This window comes from Chiloscyllium plagiosum, unplaced genomic scaffold (assembly GCF_037043375.1).
Source record: "Chiloscyllium plagiosum isolate Xiang-an unplaced genomic scaffold, Cpla_swu_hap1 HiC_scaffold_40, whole genome shotgun sequence".
NCBI classification, from domain to species: Eukaryota; Metazoa; Chordata; class Chondrichthyes; order Orectolobiformes; family Hemiscylliidae; genus Chiloscyllium; species Chiloscyllium plagiosum.
Window position 1 is genome coordinate 22,752,782 of NW_028270178.1, and position 22,541 is coordinate 22,775,322.

General features: G+C 47.2%; 1 protein-coding gene across 5 annotated transcripts in view; it reads left to right on the forward strand.

The window, feature by feature from the left end:
* LOC122544135 (uncharacterized) overlaps positions 1-22,541 on the forward strand; it is a 59,203-nt gene that overhangs the window by 21,202 nt on the left and 15,460 nt on the right. For 2 of the 5 annotated variants that reach the window (XM_043683175.2, XM_087981766.1), the window contains one exon: positions 13,857-14,584. The exons of 1 other annotated variant lie outside the window; for it this stretch is intronic. In XM_043683175.2, coding sequence (XP_043539110.1) covers positions 13,857-13,973 — 117 coding nt within the window. In that variant the 3' untranslated portion in view covers positions 13,974-14,584. Of the gene's footprint in view, positions 1-5,607; positions 5,859-13,856; positions 14,585-22,541 lie in introns of those variants that run through there. 2 more of the 5 variants (XM_087981767.1, XM_087981770.1) reach the window with 1 other exon arrangement.

Consider the following 22,541-nt stretch of genomic DNA (forward strand, 5'->3'; position numbering starts at 1 on the left):
ACAATGACTGCAGATGCTGGAAACCAGATTCTGGATTAGTGGTGCTGGAAGAGCACAGCAGTTCAGGCAGCATCCAGGAACTTCGAAATCGACGTTTCGGGCAAAAGCCTTTCATCAGGAATAAAGGCAGTGAGCCTGGACGTGGAGAGATAAGCTAGATGAGGGTTGGGGTGGGGAGAAAGTAGCATAGAGTACAATGGGTGAGTGGGGGAGGGGATGAAGGTGATAGGTCAGGGAGGAGAGGGTGGAGTGGATAGGTGAAAAAGGAGATAGGCAGGTCGGACAAGTCCGGACAAGTCATGGGGACAGTGCTGAGCTGGAAGTTTAGAACTAGGGTGAGGTGGGGTAAGGGGAAATGAGGAAACTGTTGAAGTCCACATTGATGCCCTGGGGTTGAGGTGTTCCGAGGCCGGAAGATGAGGCGTTCTTCCTCCAGGCATCTGGTGGTGAGGGAGCAGCGGTGAAGGAGGCCCAGGACCTCCATGTCCTCGGCAGAGTCGGAGGGGGAGTTGAAATGTTGGGCCATGGGGTGGTGTGGTTGATTGGTGCGGGTATCCCGGAGATGTTCCCTAAAGCGCTCTGCTAGGAGGCACCCAGTCTCCCCAATGTAGAGGAGACCGCATCGGGAGCAATGGATACAATAATTGATATTAGTGGATATGCAAGTAAAACTTTGATGGATGTGGAAGGCTCCTTTAGGGCCTTGGATAGAGGTGAGGGAGGAGGTGTGGGCACAGGTTTTACAGTTCCTGCGGTGGCAGGGGAAAGTGCCAGGATGGGACGGTGGGTTGTAGGGGGGCGTGGACCTGACCAGGTAGTCACGGAGGGAACGATCTTTGCGGAAGGCGGAAAGGAGTGGGGAGGGAAATATATCCCTGGTGGTGGGGTCTGCTTGGAGGTGGCAGAAATGTCGGCGGATGATTTGGTTTATGCGAAGGTTGGTAGGGTGGAAGGTGAGCACCAGGGGCATTCTGTCCTTGTTACGGTTGGAGGGGTGGGGTCTGAGGGCGGAGGTGCGGGATGTAGACGAGATGCATTGGAGGGCATATTTAACCACGTGGTAAGGGAAATTGTGGTCTCTAAAGAAGGAGGCCATCTGGTGTGTTCTGTGGTTCGTCACTATCCTATCTACCTGGGACTCCACTCTCAAGGAGTTATGAACCTGCACTCCAAGGTCTCTTTGTTCAGCAACACTCCCTAGGACCTTACCATTAAGTGTATTAGTCCTGCTAAGATTTGCTTTCTCAAAATGCAGCACCTCGCATTTATCTGAATTAAACTCCATCTGCCACTTCTCAGCCCATTGGCCCATCTGGTCCAGATCCTGTTGTAATCTGAGGTAACCCTCTTCGCTGTCCACTACACCTCCAATTTTGGTGTCATCTGCAAACTCACTAACTATACCTCTTATGCTCACATCCAAATCATCTGAATAAATGATAAAAAGTAGTGGACCCAGCATCGATCCTTGTGGCACTTCACTGGTCACAGGCCTCCAGTCTGAAAAACAACCATTCACTTCAGTCACCCATTACTTTTGAGCCAGTTTAGTTTGGGACAGACTAGTTTAGTTTGGGAGACTTTGGGGACGTGGACAAGTTGGGCTGAAGGAGCTGTCTCCGTACTATATAATTCTATTCTCCTAGGCCATATGGTCTTACTATTAACCAGGAGTTTGTGAAATAGTGATAGCTGCTTTGCATCTCAGCTCACTTTACTTTTACTCAAGTCAAGCAATTGAACGGGACGGATATTTGCTATTGCAAATATTAGACAATTGTGTAATGCCAAGGAGAGAAAAACATTGCAATTATTAGTGGGGGGTATGTCAATACGTCTTATTCAATAAGATCAAGAATGTCATATTATTGAATTCAACTCTATGCAGGTTAGGGTAGATTGGCCATGCTAAATTGCCCACAATGTTCAGGGATGTATAGGTTAGGTGCATTGGTTCGGGTCAAGATTAGAAAAGCACAGCAGGTCAGGCAGCATCTGAGCAGGAAAAATCATTCCTGATGAAGGGCTTTTGCCCGAAATGTCAATTTTCCTGCTCCTCGGATGCTGCCTGACCTGCTGCGCTTTTCCAGCACCGCTCTAATCTTGACTCTGATCTCCAGCATCTGCAGTCCTCACTTTCACCGCATTGGTCAGGGGTAAGTGTCGGGGAATGGATCTGGGTGGGATACTCTGCGGAGGGTCGGTTGTGGACTTGTTAAGCCGAAGGGCCGGTTTCCACGCTGTAGAGATTCTCTCAAAAAATTCTCCATCTACCTCCCTGTTCCCCAGGCCTTTACTGCCCCTATGGTTTTATAAGCCTTTAATATATTTAAGGACTCAGTCCGCATGGCTCCCTGGAGTGGAAAATTCCATATACTAATGACACTCTCTGAGATTTAATTCTCTTAATTTCAGTCTAAAAGCTTATTTCAAAACTGTGCCTGCTACTCCCAGACTCTCCCAAGAATAGAACAGACTTCTCCATCCCATTATGTCTCGATACATTTCTTCCCAACATTTCAATAAGATCAGCCCCACATTCTTCGAAACACCAAAGAGGTATTGCCTGAATCTGCTCAGAACTCTGGTTTCGATTTATGGTCGCCACATGTTTCTGAGTCCAGTGAAAAGTTTTGTTTTGCAAGCAGTACAGTCACATCCAAGCAAACACATGATAGAGTATTAGGGAAGCAATAGTTAAATAAAAACTGCTGAAGTAACAAAGCTTTTGCTGAAATAACATAAATTTTGAAATCTGTGTCTGTGTATGAGACAAACTGAAAGCTTCAGTGGTTCTTGCTTCACTTACCCTTCACCCATGGCTGGGGTTACTTCTTGGAAGACTGTTTACCGCTCAGCTTATGACTCATGTGAAAAGCATGTAGTTGTGTAGGGTCGAGATATATATATATCAGTCACATGCATGAGGGCTATGAAGTGTACTGCTTTTATGATATAGACAGAGGTCCGATGAGAGTCCACCAAGTGAGAGCTTGACTGTTACTCTGGTGCTGAGCCCGGATCTCTTGCTGACTAAGCTAAAATAAAGAAGCTAATGGAACTCTTGCGTGCTCCAAACGGTTTTGAGTCAACACAAGGACATACGGATCATAGGGGATTGAGACAGCGTGAGGCAGACAGGGGAGGTGCACAAAGCAAGATCAACATTAACAAGGTTGACATTATTAAAGTCTATTCTGGGGTGGAGTGGGGGGGGCGGCGGGGGGGCATGTGTTGTGGCTGCTGTTTCTCCTGCCTGATGGAAGAGATTGTAAGAGAGCATCACTGGGGTGGGATGGATCTTTGATGATGTTGGCAGCCTTTCCATGGCAGCCAGAGTTGGAGGTGGAATCTGGCGACGGGAGGTTGGTTTCCGTGATGGTCTGGCCTGTGAAAACCACCTTCTGTAATTTCCTACAGTCCTGGGCAGAGCTGTAGCAGGTCATTATTCACCCAGACAGTATGCTTTCTATGGTGCGTCTGTAAAAATTGGGGAAGGTCCTTATGGTAGTGCCGAATTTCCTAAGCCGCATGAGGAAGAAGAGGCGTTGTTGTGCGTTCTTGACCGTCACATCTATTTGGGAAGTCCAGGGCAGGCTGTCAATTATCGTTGGCTTGGGGGCGGACAGGGGAGACTATGGAGACTATGACTGAGTGGCAATGGGTTGACTAATTAAAAGCAGTATGACAGGAGCTGGGGTGTGGGAGTTGGTAAAGGATTTAGAGGGAGATGCTCAGGCCCTAAAATTATTTAACTCCATATTGAGTCCTGAAGGCTGCAGTGTCCCCAGGTGAGAAATGAGCTTAACTGGAGCACTGCAGCAAGCCTAAGATAGAAATATTGGCCAGGGAACAGGTCGGTGAGTTGAAGGCAACTGGGAGTGCAGCATCATTTTTTAGATTAGATTACTTACAGTGTGGAAACAGGCCCTTCGGCCCAACAAGTCCACACCGACATGCCAAAGCGCAACCCACCCAGACCCATTCCCCTGCATTTACCCCTTCACCTAACACTATGGGCAATTTAGCATGGCCAATTCACCTAACCTGCACATTTTTGGACTGTGGGAGGAAACTGGAGCACCCAGAGGAAACCCACGCAGACACGGGGAGAATGTGCAAACTCCACACAGTCAGTCGCCTGAGGCGGGAATTGAACCCGGGGTCTCTGGCGCTGTGAGGCAGCGATGCTAACCACTATGCCACCATGCCATCGTGTTCGTTTGGTGAACACAATGGGTTCCCAGTCTGCGATTCATCTTCCCAGTGTCGGGGGTGATCAGATTCTGAGCTGTTTCTCTGTGCAGTAACCCTGAGGTAGCCAATCCCAATATGAATCGGCAAGTTGATGAATAGGGTCACAACTGTGGAAGAGTGATACCCAGTGTCGAGAAAGAAACCTCCACCTGATGTAACAATCTGAATTCCATTTAAACATAAGAATTGAAATTAAAATTGGAAGCGATGTACAGGTGATTGACAAGCAAATACCATACAGTGAGCACTGTCAACAAAACTAAACTCCTCCTTCACTGGGTGGGTGATGGCCTAATGATATTATTCTGAATCCACAAACCAAGGGTAAAGTTCTGGGGACCTGCGTTCCAACCTGCCATGGTTGAATTTGAATTGAACAAAAACCTGGAATAGTCAAATGGGGAAGGGCCGACCTTGAAGAAATTCCCCAGACTCAGAGCTTGAGCATTGACAAACTTTGTTGCGTGATATCAGGGGAGCACACCTTTCCTTTGAATAGACCGATGCAACTCCAAAGCACTCCAGATCACCATGGGTTTATATCGTCTGAGCAGAGAGTTGCTCCATCAGACACAGAACCACAAAATAGTCACTAGATGGCCGATGTGAACATACACAGGGCAGAGTTGAGGACTTGGGATTAGAGTGGTGCTGGAAAAGCACAGCGGGTCAGGTAGCATCCAAGGAGCAGGAAAATTGACATTTCGGGCAAAAACCCTTCATCAGGATTCCTGAACTGCTGTGCTTTTCCAGCACCACTCTAATCGAGGCTATGATTTCCAGCATCTGCAATCCTCACTTTCACCTTAGTTGATTTTAACCTTACTGCAAATCCCCTTGCCAATTTCCTGACCTCTGTTGCCAGTTGAGCAGTTGCATAAGAGGGGAAGGGAAGGGCAAAGAACTGCTCAGTGTCAGTTATAGCTGTCTTAGCGTGAGGCCAAGGCCATTTGAAATGGGGAGGAGTGCGAGTGGTAAGTAAAGGGGGAATCACAAACCCTAGATAGCAACTACCAGTCCAGGAAAGTGGCCGCCAGGGGTAGGCTTTGTGGCCGGAAATTGGTCTGAGTTCCAGTCCAAAGATTTGTGAACTTGGCCTTTATAGTAGTCTTGTTGGGAACTTCAAGGTTCAAGATACCCCCCAGCACAAGTGGCTCAATGCGCAGACAGGGTAAGGAGCAGGGAATGGATACATTTACTGGTTCCCACATTTTCCACCCTGACGTGTAGCTGCTTTTGAAGCAGATGGTTCCCATGGGTCTACCCTTTCCTGTGGTATTAGTAAGGAACAGAGCAGGAGTGTAATGAGCTGGAACCAGCCCTTATACTTATCCATCTTGTAACCTGCAGAACTTGTCGTCAGCGGAATAATTGGTCCCGTCAGGGCCTCGCATAAAAGAGACCTGAGACTCCCAGTGAATCCTACCTCACCCCCACCAGGTGGACGTATCGGAGGATCTATTTTGTTCCAAACACCGTTCAGCTGTCTTGGATTCATTACATGGAATGGGTCTCAAGGGGATTCCTCCCTTAGAGTGTATGGGCACACACCCAGCAGCTAGAGTGGTTAACCTTCCGAGCGTAAATGTAAGTCATGTCAAGAAAAGTGTTGACATGCAACTCCCTTGTGACAGCGTTCATTATGCCATCTTCCCTGTTCCCGTCACGTCCAGTCAGAATGAACAAGGCAATGGGGAGCACAGACTGAAATGGCGATCGGCCTCCACATATCGTGGCTGGCGGGCGCGCTGATGCCTCTGGGGTTTCCTGCTGGTGTCCCTCCAGGGATGGTGACCTCTTGCTGCAGGTTCCCTGCGTCCGCTCAGGCCTTCCCTCAACCTTGACAGCTGGCTGGGTTACCAGGAGGACGAGGTACGGGCCTTTCCACCTGGGAGTGAGACAGCATTCTTTTCCAATCATTTCATCGCGATATAGTCCTCAGGTCAGAAGGGGTGCATTGGGTCATCATTAGGTGCGCAAATGACCTCTTTTACCGGATCGTGGTTACGGATAATCATCTTACAGAGCGCTTTGACATAATCCAGAAGAGCTTCCTGTCTAAGAGTAATGCCGTATCCACAGGAAATTTAGGAGGTCTTGCTCCCGTGTGCCTGGGTCTTCCCATCAGGAGCTCAAATGGGGTAAGTCCTGTGCTTCCGTGGACCTGGTTTCTTAAGGGCTAGGGATGGGACCTCTGACCAAGACAGGCCGGTATCCTGGAAGGTCTTTGTCAGGGTGGTTTTAAGAGTACCATTCCACCATACCTGAGGACTGGGGCTGATCACGATGCCGAGTGCTTTACTAACATTGTCTGTGAATGCTGCTGCAAAATGCGTGCCTCTGGCACTGTTAACGCTCCCTGGAATTCCAAACCTAGGGATCCCATCCTTCACGAGGCATTTGACCAGAGTCCTAGCATCGTCTTGCGGAAAAGGCTTCTACCCATTTAGAAAATTACCAGCGTGTACTTAAAGCCCTGTTTAGTTGGTGCGTGACCTAAATCAGTCTGTAAATGATGAAAGGGTCCATCTGGGACGGGCAGGTGATCATACATGGCGAAAGGTTTCGCATGGTGGCACGGTGGCTCAGTGGTTAGCACTGCTGCCTCACAGCGCCAGGGACCCGGGTTCAATTCCTGTCCTCGGGCAACTTTCTGTGTGGAGTTTGCATGTTCTCTGCGTGGGTTTGCTCTGGTTTCCTTCCACTGTCACAAAGATGTGCAGCTCAGGTGAATTGGCCGTGCTAAATCGCCTGTAGTGTTAGGTGGATTAGTCAGGGGTAAATGTAGGGGAATGCTCTTCGGAGGGTCGGTGTGGACTTGTTGGGCCGAAGGGCCTGTTTCCGGAATGTAGGGAATCTAAAAAAAAATTATTTTGTTGACATTTTGATACTAGTGCTTGTGCTGATGCTGCAAAGCCTGGTGTGTAGCAAGTTTGTCGTACTGCATGTATCATCCCTTCTTTTCCTGCATGACTGACCCCATGCGCAGCCAGTGCAAGAACATATAAGTAGGCTTTGGGGTAAATGAACCTTCCTTCAGGATGCACCGTTAGCCCTAAAGAGCTATGTGCATCCAACTCTCTTTCTCGATTGTGGAGCCTGTTGCTGTGCAGCCTGTGTTCCCTCTGCTGGATCGAAAACCCTTATTGCTTCCCCTGCCTTTGGAGCCTGTAGAATCCATACAGTGGGAGCTAATGCTGCTTGTCTAGCAGCTTGGTCAATGTGAGCATTCCCTCGGGCGATGAGGCTGTCAGCAGCGGTATGGGGGGGGGGCACACTTTACCGCAGCTAAGGCGGAGGGCAGCATCATAGCCTGTAAAAGGGTAATCGTTAATGAGCAGGGCATGCTGCAAGGGCCTTCCAGAGGAGGTAATAAATCCTCTACGTTTCCACAAGGTTCCAAAATCATGTGCCACTCCAAAGGCATATCTGGAGTCTGTGCAAATGTTGACAGACCTTTCACCAGGCTCTGGTAAGGACAAACAGTTCGGCTACTTGCGCAGCCGTCCCTTCCATCAGCGCAGCGGATTCAAGGGTTTCAAAAGGTGCACATTTCGTGGAGCCAGCTCGCGTTTGATGATCTGAGGGCCGAAAAGAGGAGCCGTCTGTGAGAAAGGACCATGTCTGGGTTGTCTAATGGGGTCTCAGAGAGGTCGGGGCACAGGGTGACAACCTCCTGGACTCCGTGTAGGCAATCATGGTCATCTGCCAGGGAATCCTGTATAACAGGGAGAAGGGAGACAGCGTTTCAAGCCAGGGCACACTGAAGTGTAAGGTCACTGCGAGAAAGTAGGATGACCTACTTGTGGGTGGCACGGTGGCACAGTGGTTAGCACTGCTGCCTCACAGCGCCTGAGACCCTGGTTCAATTCCTGCCTCAGGCAACTGTCTGTGTAGAGTTTGCACATTCTCCCCGTGTCTGCATGGGTTTCCTCCCACAGTCCAAAAATGTGCAGGTTAGGTGAATTGTCCATGCTAAATTGCCCGTAGTGTTAGCTTAAGGGGTAAATGTAGGGGAATGAGTCTGGATTGGTTGCTCTTCGGAGGGTCAGTGTGGACTTGTTGGGCCGAAGGGCCTGTTTCCACACTGTAAGTAATCTAATCTAGACCTCACAGCCAGTTCTCCTTGACGCTGTGAAATGCTGAGTTGCTGCTGAATTAAGCAGCAGGGAAACCAAAAGAGGAATGAAAACTGTACAAGGGGAATGGAAGACGGGTGGACTTTTCTCCCATGACAGCGGCAGCCGCCACAGCTCCTAAACAGGTCAGCATTCCCTTTACGACAGGTGGGAATGATACAGAATAAAAGGCGAGATGGTTCACTCTGAGAACTGGTTCGTGAGGGAGCTGGATCAGTGTGGAAGTGAAGGACTCTGCTCTTTTCTTGTGTTAAAAGAGGAGAGGCGACTGATTCTGTGTCCTTCTGTTAATCTTTTTTAAAAAAAGGCGACAGGGTGCCCATGCAGTTGTGGTAGAATGCCGGACACATATCCCTCCTTTTCGTCAGCATAAAGCTGAAAAGGTCAGGGATGCCCAGAGCAGGTGCTGAGGTTAAGCACTGTTTAAGTTTCTTCATGGCTTGTGCCATTGCAGGTATCCAGTTCACCGGGACTGGTAGGTTTGGCGAGGATGCCTGGCGGAGAGGCACATCAATAACTTGATAGTCTGGTATCCAATGTCTGCAGTAATTCACCATGCCCAAAAAGGACAAAAGTTCAATTGCTTTAACATAGAACATAGACTGTTACAGCGCAGTACAGGCCCTTCGGCCCTCAATGTTGCGCCGATCTGTGGAACCAAATTGAAGTCCATCTATCCTCCACAATTCCACTTTCATCCATCTGTTTATCCAATGACCATTTAAATGCCCTTAAAGTTGGCAAGTCTACTACTGTTGCAGGCAGTGCATTCCACCCCCCTTCTACTCTCTGAGTAAAGAAGCTACCTCTGACATCTGTCCTATATCTATCGCTGCCCCCCCCAAATTAAAGCTATGTCCCCTCATACTAACCATCACATCCAAGGAAAAAGGCTCTCACTGTCCATCCTAGCTAACCCTCCGATTATCTTGTATGTCTCAATTAAGTCGCCTCTCCCTCTAATGAAAAGAGCCTCAAGTTCTTCAACTTTTCTTCAGAAGACCTTCCCTTCGGTACCAGGAACATCCTAGTAAACCTCCTCTGAACCCTGTCCAAAACCTTCCACGTCCTTCCTATGAGTGGGAGGAGAGATGTGATCCTGAGACAGTGCTCTGAGACGGTGTGAAAGTTCGTATCCAAATACTGTACTGTCTTTTGGCAGAGTTGCATCTTTTCAATAGAGTCCTTATGTCAATCCTGAGCCAGAGAGTGGAGCAATCCAACAGTGTCATATGTAGAGGCATGAGGTGAATGGGAGACCACTAATAAATCATTGGCATGCTGAGCCAAGGTGCTTTTACATGACTGGTGGAGGTCTTTCAGGGTCCGGTGTACAGCAGAGGCATATACAGTGGGGCTCTCCATGTATGCTTGGGGGGGGCCGTGTCCATGTATATTGGTGGCCGTCGTAAGTGAAAGTGAAAAGGTATTGGCTGACCAGTGACAATTTAACAGAGAAAATGGGACAGCGTGATGGCTCAGTGGTTAGCACTGCTGCCTCACAGCATCAGGGACCTGGGTTCAATTCCTGCCTCGGACAACTGTCTGTGTGGAGTTTGCACCTTCTCCCTGTGTCTGCGTGGGTTTACTCCAGTTTCCTCCCACTGTCCAAAGATGTGCAGGTTAGGATGAACTGGCCATCCTAGCTTGCCCATAGTGTTCAGGGATGTGTAGGTTAGGTGCATTAGTCAGGGGTAAGGATAGGAGAGAGGAATAGGTCTGGGGGGATTTACTCTTCGGAGGGTCAGTGTGGACTTGTTGGGCTGAAGGGCCTGTTTCCACACTATAGGGATTCTATGAAAAAGGCTGAGCAAAGGTCGATAACAGAAAAACAAGTGGAGTAGCAGAGAAGCTAGTAGTGGTGCAGATAGCTAAGATGAAAACATAACTCCTTTCGGAGTATGCTCATCTCGTTCTCTTTTAGCTGCCACTGCAACCATCTTACTTTTTTCCCTCTGTGAGGCGTTTTGTTTCAAAAGAGCTGCTAGGATAATTAACCCTTTCTGTGCCTTGTTCTTTTTCTGGCTCGACCACCAAGCTTTCTGTTCTGATTCACTCCCCTCGCTATTCTGACTGGTTTGGGTCCTCTCTTTAATTAACGCTTTGTTATGTTCAAAACTGTTTGCAAGATTAAGTCACCTCTCAACCTTCTTCTCCCTAACGAAAACAGCTTCAAGTCCCTCAGCCTTTCCGCATAAGACCTTCCCTCCATACCAGACAGTACCCTAGTAAATCTCCTCTGCACCCTTTCCAAAGCTTCCACATCCTTCTTATAATGCGGTGACCAGAACTGTACACAATACTCCAAGTGCGGCCGCACCAGAGTTTTGTACAGCTGTAGCATAACCTCATGGTTCCAGAACTCAATCCCTCTATTAATAAAAGCTAAAATACTGTATGCCTTCTTAACAACCCTAGGAGAAAGTGAGGACTACAGATGCTGGAGATCAGAGCTGAAAATTTGTTGCTGGAAAAGCGCAGCAGGTCAGGCAGCATCCAAGGAGCAGGAAGAAGGGCTCATGCCTGAAATGTCGATTCTCCTGCTCCTTGGATGCTGCCTGACCTGCTGCGCTTTTCCAGCAACACATTTTCAGCTTCTTAACAACCCTGTCAATCTGGGTGGCAACTTTCAAGTATCTGTGTACATGGACACCGAGATCTCTCTGCTCATCTACATTACCAAGAATCTTACCATTAGCCCAGTACTTTGCATTCCAGTTACTCCGACGAAAGTAAAACACCTCACACTTGTCCGCATTAAACTCCATTTGCCACCTCTCAGCCCAGCTCTGCAGCTTATCTATGTCTCTCTGTAGCCTACAACATGCTTCGTCACTATTCACAACTCTACCGACCTTAGTGTTGTCTGCAAATTTACTAACCCACCCTTCTGCGCCCTCATCCAGGTCGTTTATAAAAATGACGAATAGCTAATAAGTTCTGCTCATCGGGCGGCTGACCACTATATTTATTTTTTGGGGGCTGATGGCCGTTGGCAACTTCTTTAAATTGATCTGCTGCCTTTCACAGCTTCCTTAAATTTATCTGCTGTAAATTGGATTATAATTTGCTCGCTGTGGTTGCCATTGACAACTGGCTGACGATACTCTGTGCCAGTTCAAATCCTTGTTCCTGCCTGCCTCCATGTCAGGACAACTTTTCTATGTCCTAGTTTGTCACAATTCTTATTGTTTTTTTATTGAGGCATTTCTTGGTAAAGTGCCCGCCCTTCTCGCACACTCGCTCCTTTAGCTGTTTTGGACAGACTTCCTGTCTCTGTGTGTTCACTGTAACACCTGCTGCTAGTTCCTTAAAAAGCATTTGGTTATTTTCTGTCTTCATAGCCCAGCTGAGAACTTCCTTAAAGTTATTTCCGACTGGGAACCAGAGTGTCTCCTACCTTATTTTTGCATCGAACCTATTTACCTCTGGCGCTTCTGCGTCTTTTTCGAGGGGACAGATGGACATGGGCCGTGCTTCTCAGTGGGACATGGTTTCCTTGTCCCTGGGGCCGGCCAGTCTTTCTTACATTTAGTGGTCGTTGACCCAATCGTCGCTTCCTCAGTTCCAAAGCACGTTTCTACTATCTGTGGTGAAATGACCAAACAAAACACACAAAGCCAAGCAACACAAACACTGGTGTCATTGTTAATCCCTCAAGGTCCACTTAAAATGGCTTCTGTCCTATGGCAGTGTTCTTTTCAGACCCATCCTGTCTCCGCGTCTTTCCCTAACTTGGGATCAGCCTGTCGACTCAGGTTAGCTGGGTTTTTTTAACTACTTTAAGTTTGTTCAGGATCCCATAATTAATGACTTCTGCCTGATTGAGCCAGATTGGTGAAGAAATTCCCCAGACTCAGACCTTGAGAACTGACAAACTTCATTGCGTGGTATCATGGGGACTGCACCTTTCCTTAGAACGGACTGGTGCAACTCCAAAGCACTCCAGATCATTGTGGATTTATGTAGTCCGAGCTAAGAATTGCTCAATCAGACACAGAACCACAAAATAGTCATGAGATGGCCTATATGAACATACACTGGGCAGGGTTGAGGACTTAGTTAAGAGTGGTGCTGGAAAAGCACAGCAGGTCAGGCAGCATCTGAGGAGCAGGAAAATGGACGTTTCGGGCAAGAGCCCTTCATCAGGAATACATGCAGGGTGCCATTGTATTCCTGATGAAGGGCTTTTGCCCGAAACGTCGATTTTTCTGCTCCTCGGATGCTGCCTGACCTGCTGTGCTTCTCCAGCACCACTCTGATCCAGACTCTGGTTTCCAGCACCTGCAGTCCTTGTTTTTACTGGGTTAAGGACTTGCCAAGACTGCACATTAGTGTTCTCAGACCTTGAATCAAAGCACACAATATTCACACCCTGATTAGCAAGTACCTACAGGTAAATTGCTCATGAGTTATGTGGAAAAGGCAGAATTTCTCGTAGCTAAGGCCACCCGAGCAAAGGGGCCAAGCCAAGGAGAAAGCAGCACTATGACTGACTAAAAAAATGGCTGCAAATGGGCAATCCAGCAAAAACAGCTTCTACAGCCTCAGAGAATTGTTGATTGTCAGGACAAAAATTACTTCACTCATGCCAGAAACCGTTGGCTTTACCTGGAACAAAATCAAGAACGAGAGATCTGAAGCAAACAAACAAAAACTGCCAGAGAAACTCAGCAGGTCTGACCGCATCTGTGGGGAGAGAAAATAGCGTTGAGTCCTATAACCCTTTTTTCAGAACGTTAACTCTGTTTCTCTCTCTGCAGATGCTGCCAGACCTGCTGGGTTTCTGCGGTATTTGCTGTTTTCCTTTGCGGAACGGGCGGAAAGGTTCAGGGAATATCTCTGGTCTGTAGGCACTAACCAACCTCACCTTCCTGTAGCCATCCAGTTCAACGCCCCCTTCCACTCCCTTGATGATATGTCCAGTCTGGGCCTCCACTGCCTACTCAAGGCCACCCACAAACTAATGGAGGAACATCTCATCTTCCGCCTCGGGAGGCTACAACCACATGGCTTCAACGTTGAATTCACCAGTTTGCACATTTCCCCTTCGTGCCAAGCCTCTGACCAAGGTCCACCCTCCAGACCTGACCTACCTGTCCATCTACCTTCCCAGCTAGCCGCTCCACCAACCTATCACAATCATCTAACTTCGCCGATCCCACCTACTTTTCCCCGAGCCCCACTCCCTCTACCCCTACTTATTTCTGAGCCCCCTGCTCCCTCCCCAGTCCTGAAGAAGGGTTATGCCCGAACATTGACTCTCTTGCTCCTCAGATGCTGCCTGACTTGTGTTTTTTTTCCACCGCCACATCGATTCATTCTGACTTGGCCTGACTTACATAACTCCAGCCCTCCCCCCTGTAATGTGGTTGATTCTTACCTGCCCTCTGGTTAATTAGGGATGGGTAATTAGACAACAGTCAGACCATTCATGGCAATGTTTCTGTTCTCTTACAGACTTGCATGTCCAGTTATCATTGGATAATAACTTTCTTTGATGTCTTGCAACTGGTCCTCTCTGGCTGGATCATCAGTCTCACCAGCTTCTGGTTAGATAAGGAATTCAATAATTGAAGGGTTCCTTATCCCTGACCAGAACTGATTCGGTTAATATATGTTTGCGATGAACATGCTCCAGACTTTACATTGCTCTGCTGAGAGGTCATCGACATGAATCGTTATCAATGATTCCATCTTCGCAAATGGTGCCTATTGAATATTTTCCAATTGTTGACATTTTCCTTTCTGATTTCCAAGGTGGGGGAATATCGGTTTGATATGTTGCACTATATTAGCCATTAGCATAACTTCCCTGAAACTTAAAGTTTCTTGTTCAGTTCATATCTTATCCGATGTGAAAAACAAGAGACTTTTTAAAAAAAAAGTTTACAGTAGACAGAGGAACCTCAATTATCCGAATGAGATGGGTGGGCACTACTTCATTCGGATAACTGATTATTCGGTTAATTGATTCAATGTCTCTCCTCCGGGGCTCGGGGTGTTATGTTAAGTCTGCGCCCCATCGAGGAGATGAGGCAGCAGCCCCCACCTTTCCCTGGTCTACCCCAACCCCGTGTACCGACATTGCCCCCACCCCAGCCTGTCCCCCAACCCCGCCCCACGTCCCCCCCCCGCATGTCCCCCAACCCAGTCCACCAATGCCACCCCCAGCCCGCAGGGCCCCAAACCCCATCCAATCCTGCCCCCATCTGCCCCCTAACCCTATCCAACGCCCCCCCAACCCCGTCCAACACCAACCCCCTTCAGCCCTCACCCCTGCCCTCAACCCCCAAACCCATCCAACCCCTGCCCGTCCCGATCCCGTCCAACACGACCCCCCCTGCCCCCATCTGCCCCCACCCTGGTCCACCCTCCCAATCCCATCCAACCCCACCCTCTGCCCGCCCTCCTCCGTCCTATTCCACCCCTGTCTGTCCCCACCCCGGCCCGCTGCCCCCATTCCATCTAACTCCGCCCCCCCGTCCTACACCTTCTCCCATCTGCCCCCACACCCTGGTCCACATCCCCAATTCCATCCAACCCCGCCCCTTGCCTGCCCCCCCCCCATCCTACACCTTCCCCCGGCTGCCCCCCCCCACCCTGGTCCACACCCCCAATCCCATCCAACCCTGCCCCCTGCCCACACCCCCATCCTACACCACCCCCTGTCTGTCCCCACCCTGGCCCGCCTTCCCAATCCCATCTAACCCCACCCCCAGCCGCAACCCCCGTCCTACACCACCCCCTGTCTGTCCCCACCCCCATCCCCCGCCTGCCACCAGTACCATCCAACACCACACCCTGATTTGCCCCCACCAATCACCCGCCACCCCCCTCCCCAAACCCCATCCTACACAGTCCCCTGTCTGCCCCAAGCCACCAACCCCACGTGTGCCCCACCCGTCCTCCCCCGCCCCTCCTCCGGGGCAGTCGGAAGGGACACTAACAATAAGACTGCTATTGCCTTTTGGGGGGGTGAGTCTCCAAATAGCGCGCGCACACACACACACACACACTGACACACACAGACACAGAAGGACACAGAGACACACTGACACACACACAGACACACGCACACGCAGACACACACAGACAGACACACACACAGACACAGACACACAAACACACACACACACAGGCACACACAGAGACCCACACACACACAGACAGACACAGGGACAGACAGCCATAGGGACATACAACGAGGCACACAAACACACACAGACACAGACACAGACACACAGGCACACACATGCACACGCACAGGCACACACATAATGACAGACACACACACAGACACGCAAATACACACAGGCGCACACACAAAAACACACACGGACACAGACACACAGACACACACACAGAGAGACACACACATGCACACGCACAAGCACACACATACCGACAGACACACAGACACACACACACAGACACACAAATACACATAGGCACACACACACGCACACACACACAGACACACACAAAGACACACACAGACACACACAAAGACACACAAAAACACACACACACACTCTCTCTCACAGACGCAGCCACACACACAACCATTTTACAGGTTCTACCGTTGCCCTGTACAGGACAATGTTGGAAAGATTATTGGGGGAGGAGAGTTTCGGGTACACCACTGGGTAGAACTCCAGGGAAAGTGTAGGGGAGAAAGGGGGAGAGAGACAGAGAGAGGGGGCAGGAGGTCAGTCATTTGGAGTCTGTTCCTGGGCTCCCATCGATGTCAGGACTGTTGTTGGCAGCATTTCAGTAAGCCAAGATCGTTTTTAATCACAGTAAACAAAAGACGCGAGCATTGTTGGAAATGCATCGTTGGTATAATGTTTCTGTCGGGACATTGAGATCTTCTTTGGATAATCCGAAATACAGATAATTGATATTCGGATAAACGAGGTGCCTCTGTACCACCCATCTAGCCAATTACAACTTACAATCCTAAAATGTTTATTGTTATGGACCAGGCCAGACCCCCTCAAAACATTTCAAGGAAGGAGCCCAGATCCTAACTTTTCTAGCTGTTTTAAGCAGGCGTAAAATGGATATTCCAGCAGCGATGCAGTTGGTCACACCACTCAGTTTTAAACAGATCAGAATGTATTTTCAGACTACTGAATGAAAATGAGAACAAAATATAGGATAACCTAACCTACCTGAAAACCCAACTGATTCTGTCGCAACTTTATGGTGCTGTTCCAATTTCCTGCAACATACCCAAAAACATACCACATGTTCTTACAAGAGAGGTGTCGGAGAGAGAATCAGCATGGAACATATTTTCACTGCAGCTGTTTCTTTGGGTCCCCAGTTCAAAACCAAATCAAACTGGAAAAATCCCTGAACTGGGAGAACTGGCCACACCCATTTCATTGTACAAGCTTTTTAAAATAAAAATGTCTGAAAACCTTTTCCCTCAGGCAACCTCTGTTGGTCATCCACTCAGACAAGGGGTATGGGCCAGGTGCTGGCAGGTGGGACTAGATTGTGTTGAGATATCTGGTCAGCATGGACAAGTTGGACCGAAGGGTCTGTTTCCATGTTATACATCTCTATGGCTCTATATCAGAATCTCTGTCTTTTAAAACCAAGGACAACATAACCTTGTTAAAGGAGCAGCAGCATCACAGTAAAAACCGTTGTCTTTCTCATGGGATCTACATCGAAACATTTTGCATCTAAAATGTCCTGTGCACTTATCAGCTTATGTCTGTTGACTTACCAGAGTGACCAGTCATGGGATCAATTACATTTAAGAAACAAATTCTTGTTTATATATTCCTCTTTGTTTCCACCACTGCTAATCTCTGAAAACTTGTCCAACCCTCGATCACTTTACTATTTCTGCAATTCGCCACATCTTCTGTGTTTTAGGCCCAGAATTTAATTGTGCAACCACTGCCTAGGCATGTGAGCTACGTTATAAGGTTTCCCCTTCCATCACCCATTGTTTCACCTCCACTCTCCATTGGAAACACGGATTTTGAACAACATTTTCACCACCTCTTCTGAACTGTAACTACTTGTTTGAAATCAACAATGTTAGAGCCTGCTTATGTGGACAATTCTTGATTGCTTCATTTCAGTGTAACTTTTGTTAAGTTTACTGCAAATAATGAACTGAACACCCATGTATTGATATGTGCTCCTACATAATAAAGACTAAACAGTTGCGCCAGCGTCTACGCAATGTGAAAGGGTTGCTAATAAACCAGACAATGCACTTTGCAGATGGTTACAAAATTTCAGAGAACTGAGGGGATTGATTTATGTCTTGAATTGTACAGTTTGGAATTGCACACGTTCTATATCATTCGATTTGCAATCAATTTTTTGCTAATATTTGTTTTCTTTTGAATAGTTATCAGCATGAAATTTAGTTGCTAATTCTGCTGTGAGTTATTTCACCGGGACTGTTGCTGTTTGCTCTTTGCTACGATAATCCGTGCTGCCCTAATATATACCTGCATCGATTGGAGGTCTATGACCACAGAATGTTTCTGTGCCAATTATGCTTAAGGTTAGGGTGAGGGTTACGGTTTTATACCTACTAATCCTGCAGCCTTTTATCTTCCAGTTCGACAGTTAATTCCATACGTTTCTAAGAAATAAAGCAGTTCGATGGCATATAGAAGACAAGCTTAATTCAAATTGATAAAATGCCATTTACATACTTCATTTCTTGAAGTCGAGGCAATAACTAGAATAAGACTGACTGCAGTTCAGAGGAAGTCCACTCGATTAATTCCAAAGATGAAAGGTTTATCACATGAGGGGAGACTGAACAGTTTAGGCCCAGATTCGTTAGAGTTTAGGAAGCCGGGAGAAGACCTTATTGAAGTATATAAGAACATAGAACATAGAACATAGAACAGTACAGCACAGAACAGGCCCTTCGGCCCACGATGTTGTGCCGAACATTTGTCCTAGCTTAAGCACCTATCCATGTACCTATCCGATTGCCGCTTAAAAGTTACCAATGATTCTGACTCTGCCATTCCCACAGGCAGCGCATTCGATGCCCCCACCACTCTCTGGGTAAAGAACCTACCCATGACATCCCCCCTATGCCTTCCACCTTTCACCTTAAATTTATCTCCCAATGGATTGACAAAATAGATGAAGAGAGAATGTGACTCCCCGCCTAGAATGGGAGGTCATATAGTTTTAAAGGGTGGCAGATTTAAAACAGAGGTGAGCAAGAATTGCTTCTGTAAAGGGTCATGAATCTTTGGAATTCACTCTTGCAGAAATGCTGAAACACTGAATAATTTTAAGAAGGAGATAGACAGATTTTAAACTAGTAACAGGTTGAAGTGTTAAGGGGATAGGGAAAGGAAAATGGAGTTGAAGCTGAGGTGAGATCAGCCATGATTGTATTGAATGGCGGAGCAGGGGCTGAATGGCCTCCTCCTGTTCCTTGCTCTTATGTTCTTATTACAGCTACTTTCCTGCCCCATCTTCCGGATAGGTTTGATTGAGCTCCAGTTTGTCACTCTTGACACAAACCGTTTTGCAATCTGTTCTTTCAACATGACTTTCAGGGTGGCTAATGCAGCGCAACAGCAATTTGACTTCATTTTTTACCTCATGTGATCCTCACCTCACAAAAACATGGCTTCTTTTCTGTCCCTTCATGGTATGTGAGCGTAACCAACAAGTCCTGCCCATCTCGAGTTGCCAATGATAGCTGGAAGTGTCAACCGCATTACCATGTGCCAGGTCGCACATAGACCCAGCAGGTAAAGACCCACCAGATAAAGATACCCTTTCTTTAGGATCACTTGTGAACTACAGTGCAACCTCGGTTATCCGAACACCAATTATCCAAATTTCGGATTATCCGAACATGGTCTCAATGTCCCGATGCTTGAGTAAACTGTGTTATCTGAACATCTGATTATCTGAACAAAACACTCCCCGCCCGTGTTGTTCGGATAATCGAGGGCGCCCTGTGCATTAGCTTTCCAAGAGATGGTTGGTAGTTTCATTGTCACTATTTTGGCTGAGGGATGACCTTATAGAGGTTTACAAAATTATGAGGGGCATGGATAGGGTACACAGGCAAAGTCTTTTCTCTGGGGTCGGGGAGTCCAGAACTAGAGGGCATAGGTTTAGGGTGAGAGGGAAAAGATATAAAAGACACCTAAGGGGCAACCTTTTCAAACAGAGGGTGGTACGTGTATGGAATGAGCTGCCAGAGGAAGTGGTGGAGGCTGGTACAATTACAACATTTAAAAGATATTTGGATGGGTATATGAATAGGAAGGGTTTGTAGGGATATGGGCCGGGTGCTGGCGGGTGGGACTAGATTGGGTTGGGATATCTGGTCGGCATGGATGGGTTGGAGTGAAGGGTCTGTTTCCATGATGTACATCTCTATGACTCTATTTCTACGACTTGCTTTCAATTCCAGATTTTCTTATGGCACACATGCACATTTCATCATTACCCATGGCGAGAGTGTCACTCTTGCCCACACAATGTTCACCCTGATTTGAGAATTTTTCTCCTGGTGCCATTATTAAGGCACTGTATTCCCCGCCCTCTGAGTAAAACTGCCCCACTGCCATTGACATCCTCCTGAAAGCCAGTACCGCCCGTAATAAAGGGGAAACATTTTACCTTGCCTCTTTTTCCCGTGTCTCAGAGAAGGCTAAACCGTTTCGTACCAATTATTACAAATTTGTTGCGATGATATTGAACTTGCCACATATGAACACTCAGCTCAGGTTTTTTATTCGTTGCTGAGGCCACAAAGGCAAAGATAATTCCGCTCTGAGCACTGCTTCTGGGTTGAGAGGAAATGCAAGAGAGACTGAGCACTCTGCATGGTGATACTTCATAGACCCTAGAATATTACAGCGCAGTACAGGCCCTTCAGCCCTTGACCTGAAGGCTATCTAGCCAACACTATAACATTATCACCCATATGTTTGTCTAATGGCTATTTTAATGCTCTTAAAGTTGGCGAGTCTACTACTGTTCCAAGCAGGACGTTCCACAACTTTGTTACTCTGAGTAAAGAACCTACCTCTGACATCTGTCCTCTATCGATCACCCAGAATAAGGTAATATTCAGTAAGTGTTAAAGGAGTTTGAGCTTGAGGAGAGAACGAAGAAATGAGAGGTGATAGATAAAGAGAAGGAAAGAGCAGGCAAAAGAACAGGGAGCAGAGAAAGAGAGAGAGAGAAGGCAAGGATGAAATTAGAATTACAATTGCAAAGGGAAAGAGAAGAGAGAGAACACAAGTGTAAACTTAAACTCACATGACTCAAACAGGAGAAGTCAGTGGCTCCACTGTGGGGAATCTGAAGTCCAGGAACAAAAGTCAAAGTTTGCACAGGCACCTACTCAAAGTTCAGGGCAACAATGTGGAGGCATATCTCATTTCATTTGAGAAAATGCTCAGACAAAAGAATCAGACAGAAGAGAGGTGGACATGCTTGTGCAGGGACAGTTGACAGGTAAAGCACAAGATCTTTCTGCTTCACTGTCAGAAGACATTGCTTCTGAGCTGTGAAGAAAACGGTATTACATGCAAAGGAAGTAATGCCTGAGGCATAATAGCAAAGCGTCTGGAAATGAAAGAATCAGCCAGGGAAAATTTATAGAGGGCAACTTCAATTATCCGAATGATACCGGCAGGGAGTATTTTGTTCGGGTAATCGAATGCTCTAGTAATACAGCTTACCTAAGCACTGGGACCTTGAGATCTTGTTTGGATTATCCGAAATTCGGATAATCAACGTTTGGCTAATCGAGGTTGCCCAGTATTGAATTAGAAAGGATTCAACAGGAAAATTTGAATTGAAATAGCTTTATTGTCACATGTGCTCATCACCAATGCAGTGAAAAGTTTAGGAATTGCCACTTACGGTGCCATCTTAGGTACCTAGCTGCAGATTCTTGAGTACAAACTCTCAGCGAAGAAAAAAAAAACTAGAAAAATAAGAAGCCCAGCAGTCCAAGTAATAATAGTAATAAAGTTTGAAAAGAAAATTCAGATTAACTGTGCTTCCATCATAGTATAATACAAAAAGAAATTAAGAAAGGAGAATGTAAGACAAAATCCACTCTGTGCAGTTTGCAGATTTGGACTTGAGGGGGTGACTTCCCCAGAGTCTCGGCCCAGACCCACCGCGGTGCCGAATCATTTTGACAAGAGTTGGAGGCCGAACCCATTTATTAACCTCCCGCTAGAAAAGTCTATGATGAGGACCAAAGGGTGGAAACTGGCAGCCAGGCAGCAATAATGGCTAATGACTCGGACCGAATCAATAAAATGAAATCTTTTCTCAGTCACCCTCATGTATTCAGGAGTGACAGCAAATGGGGGAGGGAAAGGAAGGCAAGTGGCCAGGGTAAAGAATGGAGAAGGAGGCACTGATGGTGGAGACAGAAGTCTGGAGCCAAATTGTAATAGGGTGGGACACAGTTGTTTGGAGTGATAGACATTAATGGCGTTCATAAAGATGAGTCCAAAGAGGTAACTCTAAAGGAAAAGTCCACAGTTAAGATTGTATCTTTAACTCTGACTCAGAGGCTGGAAATAAGCACTGCTGTGAGTGTAGAAGAAATACACAGAGTGAAGATGAGAGATTTGAAGGGTTTTGATCTAAAGGGACGATAACATATGTTTTCTTCAAAGTAAACATCCGGTGACTATACTCTGGGTTACAAGGATGTCTGAAATACGCAGGGTCTGGAAGGATTCAGTGTTGGTAAATGCAATGGAGGCATATACATTCTACACAGTTCCATTGTACAAAGTCCAATTAGAGTGCGACTTTTAAGTTTAGAAATTGTCCGTGGATAATATTATTTACTCCAGAGGAATCATTTATTAGGAATGAAGATGAGAGCTACGCCTCCAATCACAGAGAGTCCAGCTGAGGCCAAAGAGATGGAAAAATCATTGGGGATTGGAGTGACCAGAGCAGTGGCTACATACAGTCTATCGGCAGAGTTCACAGTCGTACCGGGTCGCTGAAACTATATTAAACCTTGGAGATAATTCAGAAGAAGTGTTTAATAAGTCTGTGTGATTTGAATGCTGATCTAGAGTTATAGGAGTGAACATGGACAGCTCATGCTGAATCTGAGGCTGGAGAAGATCCAGA